This window comes from Thermobia domestica, chromosome 13, assembly GCF_964235325.1.
Source record: "Thermobia domestica chromosome 13, izTheDome1.hap1.1, whole genome shotgun sequence".
NCBI lineage: Eukaryota > Metazoa > Arthropoda > Insecta > Zygentoma > Lepismatidae > Thermobia > Thermobia domestica.
This window is the reverse complement of record NC_137466.1, coordinates 59,437,941-59,453,672: the sequence shown is the minus strand read 5'-3', so window position 1 is coordinate 59,453,672 and position 15,732 is coordinate 59,437,941. Positions and strand designations below refer to the sequence as shown.

General features: G+C 33.9%; 1 protein-coding gene across 12 annotated transcripts in view; it reads right to left on the bottom strand.

The window, feature by feature from the left end:
* Positions 1-202: 202 nt before the first annotated feature.
* The window catches only part of LOC145668159 (methyltransferase-like 26), a 34,831-nt gene continuing 19,301 nt past the window's right edge, over positions 203-15,732 (bottom strand). For all 12 annotated transcript variants that reach the window (XM_081735764.1, XM_081735753.1, XM_081735757.1 and 9 more), the window contains one exon: positions 203-8,435. In XM_081735764.1, coding sequence (XP_081591890.1) covers positions 7,787-8,435 — 649 coding nt within the window. In that variant the 3' untranslated portion in view covers positions 203-7,786. The remainder of the gene's footprint in view (positions 8,436-15,732) is intronic.

Here is a 15,732-nt window from a genome sequence, read left to right as displayed (position 1 = left end):
AAGAAAAAAAAATCACATTATGCCCTTTTGGTGTTATAGCCACGTGGAATGAAGTTTGTTTATTTTGGCAGCTCTTTTATAAGGACAATTTTTCCAGTCTAATGTTTTAATATGGCAAGAATAACAAAATTCACTTTATCGGTGTAGTACAGCCTCTCTTCAAATGACGACTGCAATTAAAAAATAAATAAACAAAAATAAATTAAAAATCTATGGTAATTCATTTATTTTAATCAGTAGTTTTACAAACTTTTATACAAATATATTTAATGTAAAAATTTCAAAAATTAAGAAAATACATATATAATTTTATTTAAGACATGCTTGATATACATACATTGCAGAATTTATTACAGTACCAATTTGTTTATGTACAATTATAATGTATAAAATCCATTTAAGAACAACTGTAAATTACCATAATCAATATTTATAACAAGCGCTGAGAATCTGTGATGGAATATACAATTTTTTAATGAATTACATTTGGTAACCTATAGTATTTTAGTATTTTCGACTGTTTCGCTACAGCCATCACCGATAGTTTGGAAGAAAATTTAAGAGTACAGCAATAAGGAAAACATAGGAAAGGAGAGACCACAAAAGCAAAATATAAAACTGTTAAACTATTTATAAATTACAGCAACAAGTGCTTTAAAAAAAGGGCCACGTTGTCTCTCCACAGTCCGGCCGTTCTACCTGTAACTCTTAAGCTATACAAAGAATAAAGCTTAGTCTCACACCGTTGAACACACATCAACAAATAATCCGTGTTATGAATAACTAGTTTTTGCAATTCACGGTCCTCAGATCCAAGTGGAATTTCCTCATGACTATATGGTTAGCGCACGGGAGACCCGAGTTTGAATCCAAGTGGGAGGTCATGTAGTTCAGATCCCACGTTTCATATAACCTCGGTTCTGAACGGAACGCTAAATTCCAAATCAACCAACCAATCAATTTTGAGTCCTGCGTCTGATTGACTAGTTCTCAAAGCCGGAGATGTAAAGCAATTATATTTTGCTCTTTTTTTTTTTTTTTGTACCAATGTTTTTCATCTTTTTACTGTATCTTTAATTTCCTCCGTACTACTGATGACGGCTGAAGCGAAACAGTCAAGAATATAAGTGTGAGAATCATCCTATGCAGATTTCAACAATTACATTTCGTAGAAAATATTAAAAAATCTCCCTTTTGAATATAATTTGGTCAATAAATTGAGATAATTTTCCTCTACTTTTGGTGACTACAGTACTTTTGGCTACTAATGATGAATATGGAATGTCATGTATTGAATCATGTGCCAGACGTCAGTACTTATTGTGTACTATAACAACGACATTACACTAACGGCGTAAGCAGAAGTACGCGGCCATGAGTGCCATGTAATTTCACGACGAAAGTGTTCAAGTACGGAATTCTATATATATATATATATATATATATATATATATATATATATATATATATAAAAAAAATCCTTTCTTATTATGAACAAACTTTCAAATTACTAAATCAAACCCAAGTATGTGACGATACTTTCTTCATTGAACCTTGAGGTAAAATTTAAGCCATTATATATATATATATATATATATATATATATATATATATACACATTGTTATGTATTGCTTATCAGGAATTTTATACACAATAACACAAAATTCGTTGGGTAGCGGTGGTGCTGATGTAGCGAAGAGATAACGTGCAAGCGTCCCTTAAGTACCTATTACGACATACTGTATATACACAAACACACTCATTTAGTACTTTGTATCTTCGAAATCATTGTTAGAAAATGACAGCATAACAAGTCTTAATCTGACAAGCATCATGAAAGAGCTTAAGCTACTTAAAACCCTTAGTTTTGAAAAACAAAAGGTTATATCTTACCTTGTAACTGAGAAAACAAACTTTTCTAGATAGTTTTGTTGCTCTCTGGTAACCTTCTCTATGACTAAAACTTCCCTGCTAAACTGGTAACATGTAGAAGTTTCATTCAGTTTAGTGTACTCATTTTAAGAGAGAAAAGTCTCGCTTCAAAAACTGTGTTACGCGTAGCCTCTTGAAGAAAACGTTTGAGTTGGAGATGAATTACTTTCTTGATGTTAAACTATCATTTTCCACGTATTTGTAAAATACATCACTTCTTTCTACATGTTGCCAGTTTATCATCTAAGTTATATTCATGGGTAATGTTGCCGAAGAATAACGAAACTGTCTGGAAAAGTTTTGCTTTTTCCGGTAAGGCATATTTATTTCTAACTTAATCAATACGTATCCTATATTCACAATTACCAAATCGTGTAATTCTATACTGTTCCTTGTAATTCACTGCTGGTGTAGATGAACTTAACTAGAATATACGTACTGCAGGATTTTCAACAGAACATTCATAAACCTGGTAGTGCCTGTGCTAAATAATAGTTTAATGCAATCGTGACACTAAATATTCATGTCCCTCTCTTCAATCAACTTACTTTTAAAAGTAACTCTGCAAATTTCACCTTTATATTACTTTTTATGTGCAATTTGATCAGTCCTGTCATTTATGTTCCTTCATTCTACATTTAATTTCTTATTTTGAGTACGGAATTCTTGCAGCACTATTTCATACTGCTTCCATACTACACAACCATAGAATAGAATATAATAGTAGCGGCTGCTCGTCTATATGGAATCGAGTGGGATTGCAGGTAAAGTTCTCTTCAAAATTCTTTTGTAATTTCTTAAAATTCTATCGCTGGTATTACCTTGCTCTGTATAAATTGTCTTTCATTGCTCAATTGAATTTTATCTTTAAATTCTCGAATTGTAATTCTTCTGTCTGGTAAACTTGAACAGAAATCAGGGAAATCATGAAGTAACTACCTGAGCAATCCCAATTATTTAACACCTTAAGAATCACACCGAAGAACAAATATTTCTGTTTGCACATTTGCTGGATTCCTTTATTCCTTAAAGAACCGGGCACGTTATCCACACGTTTGTACTTGATGATCATTAATATTTCCTTTGGAATCAAGTTTATATAATGTTAATTTATTGCAAAAAACTTTACATCATACAATCGACTGCAAAATAAAACTTAATCTTTTAAATATTCGAAGAAAGTACGTTTTGTACCACTTGATTACACTGTTCAACAACGAAAATGTAAATTGAACAAAATCAGCTAATTCTTATTGATTTTGTGGTTCTGATCACGAATTTGAAAGTTATTTTCGAATATTAGCTCTACTTTTCGTTTTACAGTCATGTCTAATAATAACGCTTTAAAAATAAATATATTCGCTTCGTTTGGGGTAAAATGTTACACTGATCCAGCACACTGGAGAAACTATATGAACGCTTGGTTTCATTGTGTTCCTTATCTCAGTAGTGTTCTGCTATTGTTAGAAAAGACAGGTTTAGTGCAGTTATCAGCGTTTTGGGTGTGACGTTTGTGTAGTGCAGAACATAAAAATACAACTACAAGTACGCAAAAATACTGGTATTTCGAATGTATATTTTTAAATAGTTGTCGGAACTATTTCAAGTGACATTTTGAGGATTTCAATAAACAAAAATGCCGCGAAATTGTGTAAACAGTGCGGATAGCTTCTGCTAGTGTGTGGGGAAGTGACATTTTCCTCACAAAAGCAGACTATAACACCACTAATAAGAAAAGCCTATCAATATTACTTTGGTTGTAAAATTGGAGACCAAGATAAATCTTGGGCACCCCACATTGTGTGTAACACTTGTGCCAGCAATCTAAGAAATTGGATTAATGGGAAGGAGCGCTCAATGCCTTTTGCAGTGCCCATGATTTGGAGGGAGCCAAGCGACCACATCAGAGACTGTTATTTTTGTATGGTTCCTTCCGTCAAGAAGGGAATTTCCACGAAGAAGAAGCGGGCCTTGATCTATCCTAACATTCCTTCTGCAATGCGCCCTGTTCCACATGGAGAAGGACTACCTGTTCCTGACCCACCTAAAGAATACGATCTTTTTTCTGATGATGATCAAGAAGTTGAAGCTCCTGAATCAAGTACTTCGAAGGACCCTACGTTTGTTGTAGAAGAACCTCCATGTGAACCACATAGACTTACTCAAGAGGAACTAAGTGATTTAATCAGAGACTTGGACCTCTCGAAAAGCAAAGCCGAAATTTTAGCGTCACGCTTAAAGCAATGGAATTTATTGCAGGAAAAAGTAAATATTTCAGTGTATCGGAATAGGGAGAAGATGTTCACTTCATTTTTTACTATGGAAGACAAACTTGTGGCATGTACAGATGTAAATGGTCTCATGAGGGCACTTAAAATTAATTACGAACCTACGGAGTGGAGGCTCTTTATAGATTCGTCCAAGGTAAGTTTAAAGGCAGTGCTTTTACATATTGGGAATGAACTTCCTTCAATTCCTGTAGGTTACGCAGTTCATATGAAGGAATCTTATGAAAACTTGAAACGTTTACTTCAAGCCATTAAATATTACGATTTTCAGTGGCTCATTTGTGGTGACCTTAAAGTAATAGCACTGTTCCTAGGTATGCAGTTACTGTATACAAAGTATTGTTGCTTTATATGTGAATGGGCAGTAGAGATCGTGGATCTCATAACCGCAAAAGTGATTGGAGTACCAGAGAAACTCTTCAGCCGGGAGTGAAAAGTGTACAGCATGAACCACTGGTAGATCGTAACCGAATTTTGCTTTCCCCTCTACATATTAAATTAGGTCTTATGAAAAGTTTTGTTAAGAGCATGAACCAAGAGGATGAGGCCTATAAGTACCTAAGAGGATAATTCCCTCGATTAAGTGATGCCAAAGTTAAAGAGGGTGTTTTCATAGGGCCACAGATTAGGCAACTATTCAAAGATCACAAGTTCGACGAAATTCTCCAAGGTGAGGAGAAAGCTGCGTGGGAAAGCTTGAAGAGTGTTTGTTCACAGTTCTTGGGAAGACACCGAGCAACAAATTACAAACAACTGGTAGCAAAGTTGTTATTGTGCTACGAAAATCTTGGTTGCAATATGTCCCTGAAACTCCACTTTCTTCATTCACATCTAGACTTCTTTCCCGAAGATTGTGGAGCAGTAAGTGACGAACATGGTGAGCGTTTCCATCAAGATATTGCAGCCATGGAGAAGAGATATGAGGGAAAGTGGAGTTCTAACATATTGGCCGACTACTGTTGGACTATTGCAAGGGATGCTCCAGATGTAACCTACAAAAGGCAAGCCAAGCGAAGACCTCAAAATAAAATAAACATAATCCTGTACAAGGGATCACTTGAAACTTTTGTCTACATTGCAATGTAGTTCTTGCACAAAAAGGTATTTGTACATATTTTTCATGTTTTAATGTTAATACTGATTTTTATTACGGAATTGTTAATGTTTAACTTGACCACGGTTACTTTATTTTCTGTATCGCTGTGAAACTGGTATTTGCGCAATTTTGAAAAAGGAAGTACAAGGGTATAGAAAGCTATAGGTTAGGGTACTTCTTAACTCCCCAGCTTATCACATCACAGTGAAATAGATTTAAAAAAAAAGTGAAATGTAGGTTTTTACAAGGATTTTGCTTAAGTGTTCTATAAATATTAATATATTTGTATATATACAGCTACTGTTGTACAAGGGCGTTTTTTTTCGCAACCTGAGCTAAGAAAATTCTTTTATTATCATTTCCTTTCATATTATGCTTAAATGAATGTAAAAATCGCAATTTAAAAGAATTTACATACTTTCGATCAAAATTTGTTGAACAGTGTTATCAGAAGATTAAATTTTAAGCTTGTCACAGAAACTGCATTGTTGCTTACTTCCTGGATCAACCAGAATAAGATTCGTAACTCTCTGGAAAGTTTTATTCTGATGCTCTTAAATTCTTAAAATGCTTACAGTTATGTAGATCAAACAGAATACTGATCTTTATTATTCTAGGATCATATATGACTTGAACCTGTCTTCATAAATGCAAACCTCAGTCAACTTAGTTTATAAATTTTATAAACATATTTTAAGTTTGGAGTGCCTATATATTGCTTGATAAGTTTTTTTTTTTTTTTTTTTTTTTTTTTTTTATAATGAAACTTTCTAAATCCTTTAGGTACATCATAGTTTTAGATGGAAAATAAAATACACTCCTTTTATGTACAGTAAATCCGAATATAATTGGCCACCTCAAAAATGTATATAATCACATATTTTCAATATACGAGAATAAAAATAACGTTTTCGAGCATATTAGAGGTTTGTTGATTTATGCACTATGTATATAAAATTTGATAAGAATATTTTTATCAACTTATTATTATTAGCGGTATTCTGTACTTATCACAGTGTCAAATTTATTCTCCGGGAAGGTTTTGGCAGCACATGACTTTTAAATATTTGGTTCTTTGCTACTTTAAGCTTAAGATCTAAAATTGTGCTTCACATTTTGGCTGCAGTTTTCTCGAGTTTAATAGCATTTAAAACCTTCATTTAATTTCGAGTTCAATGATGAACATCTTACCAAATAGTCGACTATCCAGAAAAAAAAATGTTTAACCTTTAAAAACGATATCTGCACTCCTAAATACTTTTGAGTTTGTTTTTGTTTCGTGTATCTATATAATTTTGAAGCACATAATTTTTCATATGTAGTGGTATTGAATATATGGTTAATATGTTCTACAGATAAATTGTATGGGTTACTTGATTACTGCACACACACAGGAACACTAACATGATAAATTTGGGGCTTTCAACTGTATACAGATAATCCCCAGATAAACGAAATGAAACAAATTCTAGTCTCCGGGGGCTGTGTTAGACTGTTGACAATTAAGACTTCTTTTTTCTTTTGTGTTATTTCCTATTTCTTGCGGACAAGTGTGCATTAAAACAAGTTTTGCTACGAAAGTTGTCTACAAATTGTAACACCATTTTTAAGGTACTTGCACATGAAAAGAAAGAAGTCAATTGTGAGTTCTTGTATAGTATTATGAATACTGTCGATCATCTATCATCGAAGAGATCTCTATGTATCATTTAATAATAATAATAATCATGTCATGCGTCACAGTATTGAATATTTCAGATAGACTATATTAGTTCAGAACTCCTACAACTGATTTTTAGCTATTCATTTCCTTTAACTACTGTAACAATCAATACTCTAGTATTAATCCACAAACCCAATATTCGATTTTCTGAAACTGAGTAGCCGACTATGGTCTAAATTTTCTTAATTAGCATTAAAGATATGTCCTTATATAATAATAGTTTTTGTATTAGTAGATTGCATTTTACGCTATGAATATAACAATTCTTTTCAACATTAAGGACGAAAAATATGTGGGCAATACATCGAAATGGATAAGTATTGTGTCACGGTTTCTTTGATTTACTGGGATGCATATTTAATATTCATTTAAAAAAATACCTTCAAAACAGTCAAAATTATCTAACTGTGAACACTTCGAAAAAAAATGAGAAGCAACGTTTCTCTAATTATCATTAATCAACTACACAATATACCGGCTAGTATTCATGAAGAAAAGTATTTAGATACAACTAAAATTTTATAAGGGACTATTGGAAGTAAGAAAAGTAAAGCTATTCGGAAGATAATCAATGGGATATAGTTCCGGAGACGTTAGTTTTCTGAAAAGATGTGTGTTGAAGGAAGCAAGAACTTTTTTCCCGAAACATTCACAATTAGACAATTTTGGGGTAAATACTTTTTAATGAACTATTGTCTCACTTACTGCACCTTTTTAGTACAACAAAAATGGGATACTATTGAGGTTTAACGTTTCTCCCACACCAGAACCTTATTATTAGACGGCATATCTATGATTTTTGTTAAGTAAACATTATTTAGTTTAGCGATGTTTTCAAGATCATCTATATCTCTTAGTCCCCATTCCGGATCTTGAGACATCAACATTTGATTAAATTTAACATTACTTTCAGGCGTAATAACGCCATGATGAGCGTACGGACCGTACGTGAAAAGTAAACCATTTTGTCTTAGAAGCTTCCCAGCACCCTGAAACAATCCATTGGTGCACGCTTTAGGTGATATATGGACCAAGTTTATACAAATCATAAAGTCAACTGATGATAACTGAAGCTCTTTAGGATCCCATGTTTCTGCTGGTTCTGTCACGTCTATATATATTGGAGGCTTAACATTGGATAGCTTGGACTCTTCACGATATGCGTTAATGCTGCCAAATGACGACTTATCATATTCTGAAGGTATCCACGTTACATATGGGAACTGAGCAGCGAAATACACAACATGTTGACCAGACCCAGACGAGATTTCCAAACAGAGCAAATTCTTCTTCTGTTCTGTCTGAAGAGTTGGTACATATTGCTTCAAAACTTGTAAAATTGGGTCCTTGTTTCTCTCTGCTGCAGTAACACGAATTTTCTGACTGCTCATTTCTCTGAAAATTTACATTAAAAAGATAATACATGAGATTCAAAATTACAGGTTCATTAACAAAAGCAATTACATAAAATTAACTTAGTTTCTAGCTTTTCACGTTTCTATTACTGAAATGAAATTCTTATAAATTTAAACGAAACGAGAATGGCGATTTTACAGTTGTCTCTTATCACATAGATGTATTCTCTTCAGACGTAATTTTATATCATGATATAATTTACTTTGATCGAAATAAATAGTAACTATTTGCTTACTTTTGATGCATTTTTTCCTCCCAACATACTTAACACTAATCTATTTTTCATATTGTTTTGGTGATAATCGGACTAGAAACAATTTATGACTAGTATGCAACAAACGATTAGTAAAACCTGCGGAATGGTTGCTGAGAATGCGGGTCTTTGCTGTCTTGAATTTAACTGAATTTTTTCAAATATAAACGGGGTCATTTGATATGTTGTTTGGTCATGAAAAACTCGGCTAACTTTAATCAACTTCTTACAGAAGAGGTATAGACATCTATTAGAAATGTTTTAATTTTGCACCGGATTGTGTCGTTTATTTAATCGAGAATTATATATATGTATACCGATAAAATATATAGTGAGTTCAAAAATTCGCTTCGCACTGGATGTAGGTATTTGTTATTGTGAGAAAGAATTGAAACATTCATTCTTCTTCTTATGTTATGTTATGCAATGTCCAACACAGACAGGAACGAAGCTAGACTTGAACTTTTAGCTTCAAGGTTTCTACTGAGTTTCATCTTCAAAATTCCAGTATATTTCCATATATTCAATATAACTACCAGCAAAACTCCAGTACCTAATACAATGATTTTTTAAAATTTCTTTACGAATAATTATACTCTTGAGATTTCAGATTTGTAATTGTTTTACCATCAAAAGAATATTTTATTTTTAATAAATTGACTTAGCCTTAATTTTTTTAATACAAATGATTTTTAACACTGTTTTAAAGGGGCTCCCAACTCCCCTCACAGCCCTCCACTCCACCCATTGCTTTTAATGTCTAATTTCAAAGTGTATGCAACTCTTGCTTTGGAAAAATTTACAATCTCAATGAATACAAAATTGTTTCTAAGACTATTAAAACAATTACAAAAAAAAAAAGTATTGTTGACAAATTACCAGTTTCATGATTTTTCCAGTATATGGATAAAAATTCCAGTATATTTGCAGTATTTCCAGTATCAGTAGACACCCTGAGCTTAATAAAGACGTACACTGTACAAAAGAGACTGTTCGCGTTACATTGTAACCAGTTGCTGTACTGAAAAATCGGTCAGAATCTTGTTAGTATCGAATAATATAGGTGTGTGTTACAATGTTTACAAGGGAGTAACAAGTGTTTTTTTGGTGGAGAAGTTTTTTCGTGCGGGTTGCAAGTACAGAGAACATTGAAACAATTTATGAAAAATTGCTCAAAACAGTATTCGCTGAACATTATCAGAATAGGCCTAAACTATTAAAGTACTAACGGACGGTATCATGGATATAATATATACAATTTACCGATCACTAATCTTTACTTCGAGTGTTTGCAAAAATGTGTAGGAGGATTGACCTGTGCTTCAAGCTAAGATAAGCATTTTCAACATTTATTGTAGTGGAGTGTTTCTATATATATCTTTATCATAATCCACCGCGGAGCGACTTTCTGAACTCACTGTATGAATATTTACTACTATTGCAACGAATCAACTTGAAATCTCCAATTTTACTGTGGTGGGAAACCACTCAACGTAACGCAATGAATGAAGGGACCGAAGTCACAAACGACGTGTAAGTTCTGAAAACAGGGTCGGGAGTCCAGTCAGTAAAGAGACGGGGAGGTGATGAACAAGGTCGTATGAAAATGCACCATGGAGAACAAATGCGGGTGAATTGTAGCTTTAATCTTGTTGACGTTTGGAAGTTACACACACCAGTTCACGCGGACATTTCAATCGCACTAAGCCAAAATTATTACATATTAATACACACATTTTTACAACTTGATTTTACAGACCAACACTGCGTAGTAAAGACTATCTTTCATAGCACCAAAACTCAAAAATTAAGACAGTTGTTAGAAATACGAGAATATTTTTTATTATAATTTTGATTCATTAACAATTTAGCAATAGAGCCTACCACTTGCATACTTCTGTACTTACTGTAATAATGATAATGTAATGTTACTCATACAATTAGCAATCTATTACATTTTGAGTATACTAGTATACGTATATATACTAGTATTATAGATAACGCAATTTTCGAACTGAAAAAGAAGTGCACTGAACGAAACGAATTTCAAGTGGAACATCTTTTGCTCTATAAATGTATGACCGAACACAAATTACAGAACTTCTCTAATCTGAGAATTACATTTTTTTTTTTTTCACACGAGGTTTACGAATTTGTTCGGAAAGTGAACGTGGTTAATATGCTTTCTTAAGTATAACAGACATACTTAAATCTTTAAATTGTTACTACGGAGACTGCAATATTGCTGAATATAATGAAACGGAATTTTTGTTGTTGATTAGGTTTTCTTTCTTTCTTACTTTATACCTTATTACTCTGGTTGAACTCTTATAAAAGTTCTGAAGACAAATGAGGAAATCTCTCGAAATTAACTTAATCCACACTGTTTCCATTTTCTTTAAAACGTATAATTTTTCCTTACAACGATTTTCTGTGACTGTGCCTCCTTATAATCTGTTTACATATACAGTACCTGCTCAGACTTTGACTTGGTCACATATTGTATATTTTTAGCTGGTAGTTTCTTCTCTTTTCTAACTCTAACGAGGTATTATTCTTGAAAGTTACATGTCTATACTTAATGTTATAGTTTTCTATCATGAACGTACCTTTATTTTGTAACTTATATACGCGCCATACATATAATATACAAATAGTTATCAAAATAATGGGAACACCTGAACCAAATACATCTTAAGTAATTAATATGGTGTTGGATCAAGATACAGTTGTTGCATAACTTGTATTAGTCGCGAACTCTAGGCACATAACTCACATATTGATCATTCTTCATATAGTGCAACGTTCAGTTATGTCAACGATACAGGAGGAAGAAATCTGCAGTCTGCCTTGAAACTGGCTATATAGGTTTAATAATGTCCAAGTTGGGGAAGTAAGCGAGCCAGGGAAATGTTCTTTAACCCGCACCTGAACAAGTATGGCTATATATATTGGAACATTGTTAATCTAACACTATCGCTGTAAGAAAACATCTGTACCGTAATGCACTGGTCATGAACATATCTTCGTCCACCGAAAGTAATAATAATAACACAGAGTCGCTGCTACGTTTAACGGTACGAAGTAGGCAGTTTGGAGCATACGCCTCTTTTGTGGATATTCTCGCCACTATCTTTCCCGCACTACCGGGTTCGGAGTGGTGATCAGAAGATTCCTACATAGCAGCCTGACTGAAGATGTTGAGGTTACCAAGCAGTTGTCGAAGTGATTACAGAAACAAGTCGTTCCAGATGATGATTGAGTTCTGCTGTCGGTTATGGCAATTACCTTTATTTTTTTTGTAACAATCCTTTTTAATGTTCGGCGATCCCTCCTACCAAAGGCGTGGTTTCCGTCAACTATTCCTCTTCTTTGATGATGTCTTGTCACGAGTTTCATATGCTGTAATTACCATTTAGACGATACACCTAAGACACTGGCGGTCTTGGATACGCTTGCTCCACCTAACCGCGCATTCAGAATTTGCTCTCACTGAAAATTGATTTAGTCTTCCATTTCACACCAGCACCTACTAATCCGTGCTACACCGCCTTGCGTACTACTATCACTCAATGTTTCCAATTTAGAAAGATTATTGTGCTGCAATGCAAGCGTGTTCCTACTGTTTTGAAAACTATATCTATATATTCAGAAATCTCTTGTATTGTAATCAAGTTTTGGATTCAGTAAAAGGAATACATATACGATACTAAGAGGCATAAGTAGGAACAAGGAAAGCACCATCAACAATCACATATGACGGAACACATCATATCGACATAAGCAATAGCAAAACCTGAAAAGTTAAAGTAAAACAGTGCGACTAAGGACTTTTGAACAAGGAAATAAAATTCACATTCATAGAAATCAAGTACCCATCAGAGTAACAGATCAATAACACAGTTTATGTACATTCGCATAAGGCATAAACAGACTGCAAATTAACAGAGAAATCATGCAAAGGTAAAAAGTAAATAGAAAGTGGAATGGCAGCACGAGTAACAAAACAAGAAATTAGTGTACCAGGAAAATAATGTGAATGAAACTTTATAATCTGTCATTTAGGATAACGAAATTACTTCTTCCGAACGTGGTGGAAATGGAGCTTAAATATTGGCTCATAATTTGCGGAGAAAAAGGACTTCAGTATTCTGTCCTCTATATGGACACCACAGTCCGAATAATGTTATGTTATAAGAACTTTTTAAAATTATTTTATTACGGAAATGCACAGTTAGACACTGTGACTATGTAACAACATGGAGAAGGCCGAACTCCATGATACCGTACTCATCACCGAATATGAATATGACTCAAGCAATTAAATCGAGACTTTCAGGAAATGAGATTCGCAGATTGCATTGGAAATACAAGTGTTAATCGGCAAACCTGAGGGAAAATGGCCTGTTTGGTAAGAGCATATATATATATATATATCTATTCTTACCAAACAGGCCATTTTCCATATATATAAACGTAAACATACGGTGCTTAGAAACATGTTAATAACAATCCTGACTGATTGTGTTAGCAAGGATAAGATCCATTACGGGTGCGGGGGTTCTGCCGAATCGAATCTTTGACTTCTTAAGCCACGAAATTGATTTAAAAAATCAACTTTGTTAGATGAAATTCAGAAGAAAAGAATATTTGCACATCTTATATAGGAGTGTTATCGAGTTATTTGTTATCAAAATCCTATTGATTGCTTGATTTATCTAATGTTCAGTCCCACAGTTACGTCCCGTAAGCTGAAGGACATTAAGACTTTCGGAAACCGAAATTCCCAGGTTCAATTTCCCCATGGAGGACAGTTTGTGAGATAGTTGAGAGTTACTTTAAGTTAAAAATGGCGAACTCCAGTTAGAAACCGCAAACGATGGCGTTCTGAGCCGGTATCATAACCACAGACCAATTATTTACACGTGCACCGTTCAGCTGGCAATTGCCCATCACAGTTAGGCTCCTATCGGGAAATGAATACAACATTATGCGAACCAAAGACAAGCATATTTACTCGTTATGAGGGATAACTCAATTTACCTATCAACTGCGCTTTTCTCTTTTTCCTTTCACTTGTAAACTAAAATTTTAATTAACGTAAGAAGAATGTTCAATCTTCGTATTGTGAATTTGAAATCAACTGTTAATGTGTTTCAGACTGTATCGGATTTGAAAATGAAATGAAATCTTCGAAGTTTTACGTCCCATTGTTATTCCGGTTAGGCTAAAGGAGAAGGTGATGATGAGAAATGAGTGAAATAGTGGAATGAAGAAAGTGGAAGGAAATGGGAGAACCCCGAGAAAACCTACGAGCACGGTGTTTGTCCACCACAAAGTCCACACGGCGCGAGCGGGGATCGAACCAGGGACCCCAAGCACAGGAGGTGAACGCTCTACCACTGAGCCACCGCGCCCTAGTAATCAGGACACAGTATCGGATTTATTTGACCTAGTAATCAGGACACATTTTCCGCGGTTTGAAGCACATAATGAAAGAAAAACAGTGATTCAGAGAATATATGAAGTAGTTAGTTCTTAGTTAATCTGTAATTGAAGAAATAACGAAACAGTATACTTCCAGTAAAGATGATAGATCTCAACAAAATTACATACTTTAACAAAAGAGACACTGACCAAAGCTTAAAACCCACTTTATTTTAAATTATAATTTGTAACTGTTTCGGATATCTATCTAGCATATCCTTCTTCAGACACTATCGAAAATAAATGAAAATACAGACATATATATAAATATTGTTATGACAAAGTTTAAAATTCTTTAACCGTCATATATATAGTCATTGTTATGAAAAAGTTTAAATTCTTTTAACAGACATATATACAGTCATTGTTGTACTTTTTATTTTTCTATTTATTGAGGCCTTCAGCCAATCCCATAAGTCTTCGTGTTCACTTTCCAATTAATCACGTTCCTTCATTTTTGGTTCTTATAAGGGCCTTTTTTTAAATTTTCTTTTTCTCTATGCTATTCAAACTTCCTTGCCATAATTCATTAATAGGTAAGTCCCCTGTCCAGTTCATCAGTTTATCTCTTCCTACCTTCTTTATCCAATCTGCTTCTTTCCACTTCCTTATTATCATTCTTTTCTCCATCTTCAATACTTCCTTCTTATCCCAATTAATTCCGTGATTCGTCTCCTTAACATGTTTGTATATGGCATTGGTATCTTTCTTCCTCCTAACATCATCTTCATGTTGTTTTATCCTTTCTTTCATTCTCTTTCCTGTCTCTCCTATATATGACATATCGCAGTCCTCACACCATACTCTGTAGATGACTTCTTCTTCCTCTTCATCAATCTTTTTAGTTTCTTTTCTATTCTTCTTCTTTATTGATCTTAATAAAGTTTGTCCACTCTTTCTATAAGTTCTGACCCCTCCTTTCTTCAATAATTTCTTCAGTTTCTCCGTTTCTTCTCCCATACTTTCTATGCCATGCCATTTTCCACTCATCCTCTTCATTCTTCTTTCTCCCTCTCTTCCTCTTCCTGCGTTCTTCTTCCTTCTCTAACTCTTTCTTGCTGTAACCGTTCTTCTCTGTCTGTAGAATTTCTGTATGCTCTCCTTCCGTCCTTCCTCTTCGTTCTCCAGCATTTCTATTCTTCTTATCATATTTGTTATGAAATTTCTCTTTGTACTCCTATCCACGTCGCTCCTCTCATGGCAGTACACTCCCGCTGAGCACTCTTTCTGGTACCACCTCGTAACCAGCCTTTCGATAGTGTCTGAAGAAGGATATGCTAGATATCCGAAACAGTTACAAATTATAATTTAAAATAAAGTGGGTTTTAAGCTTTGGTCAGTGTCTCTTTTGTTAAAATAATCAATCCAAAGCCATGAATAATCTTACTATTAAAATTACATACGTTAACATGCTGATTATGAATTATTCTTTATAATCAACTGAACATTCCTCAACTGAACGGATCAAAATAGAGAAGTGGCAATTTGCTCGAAATCACGCCAAGTTCATAAATGATAATTAAGAGAATGTGTATT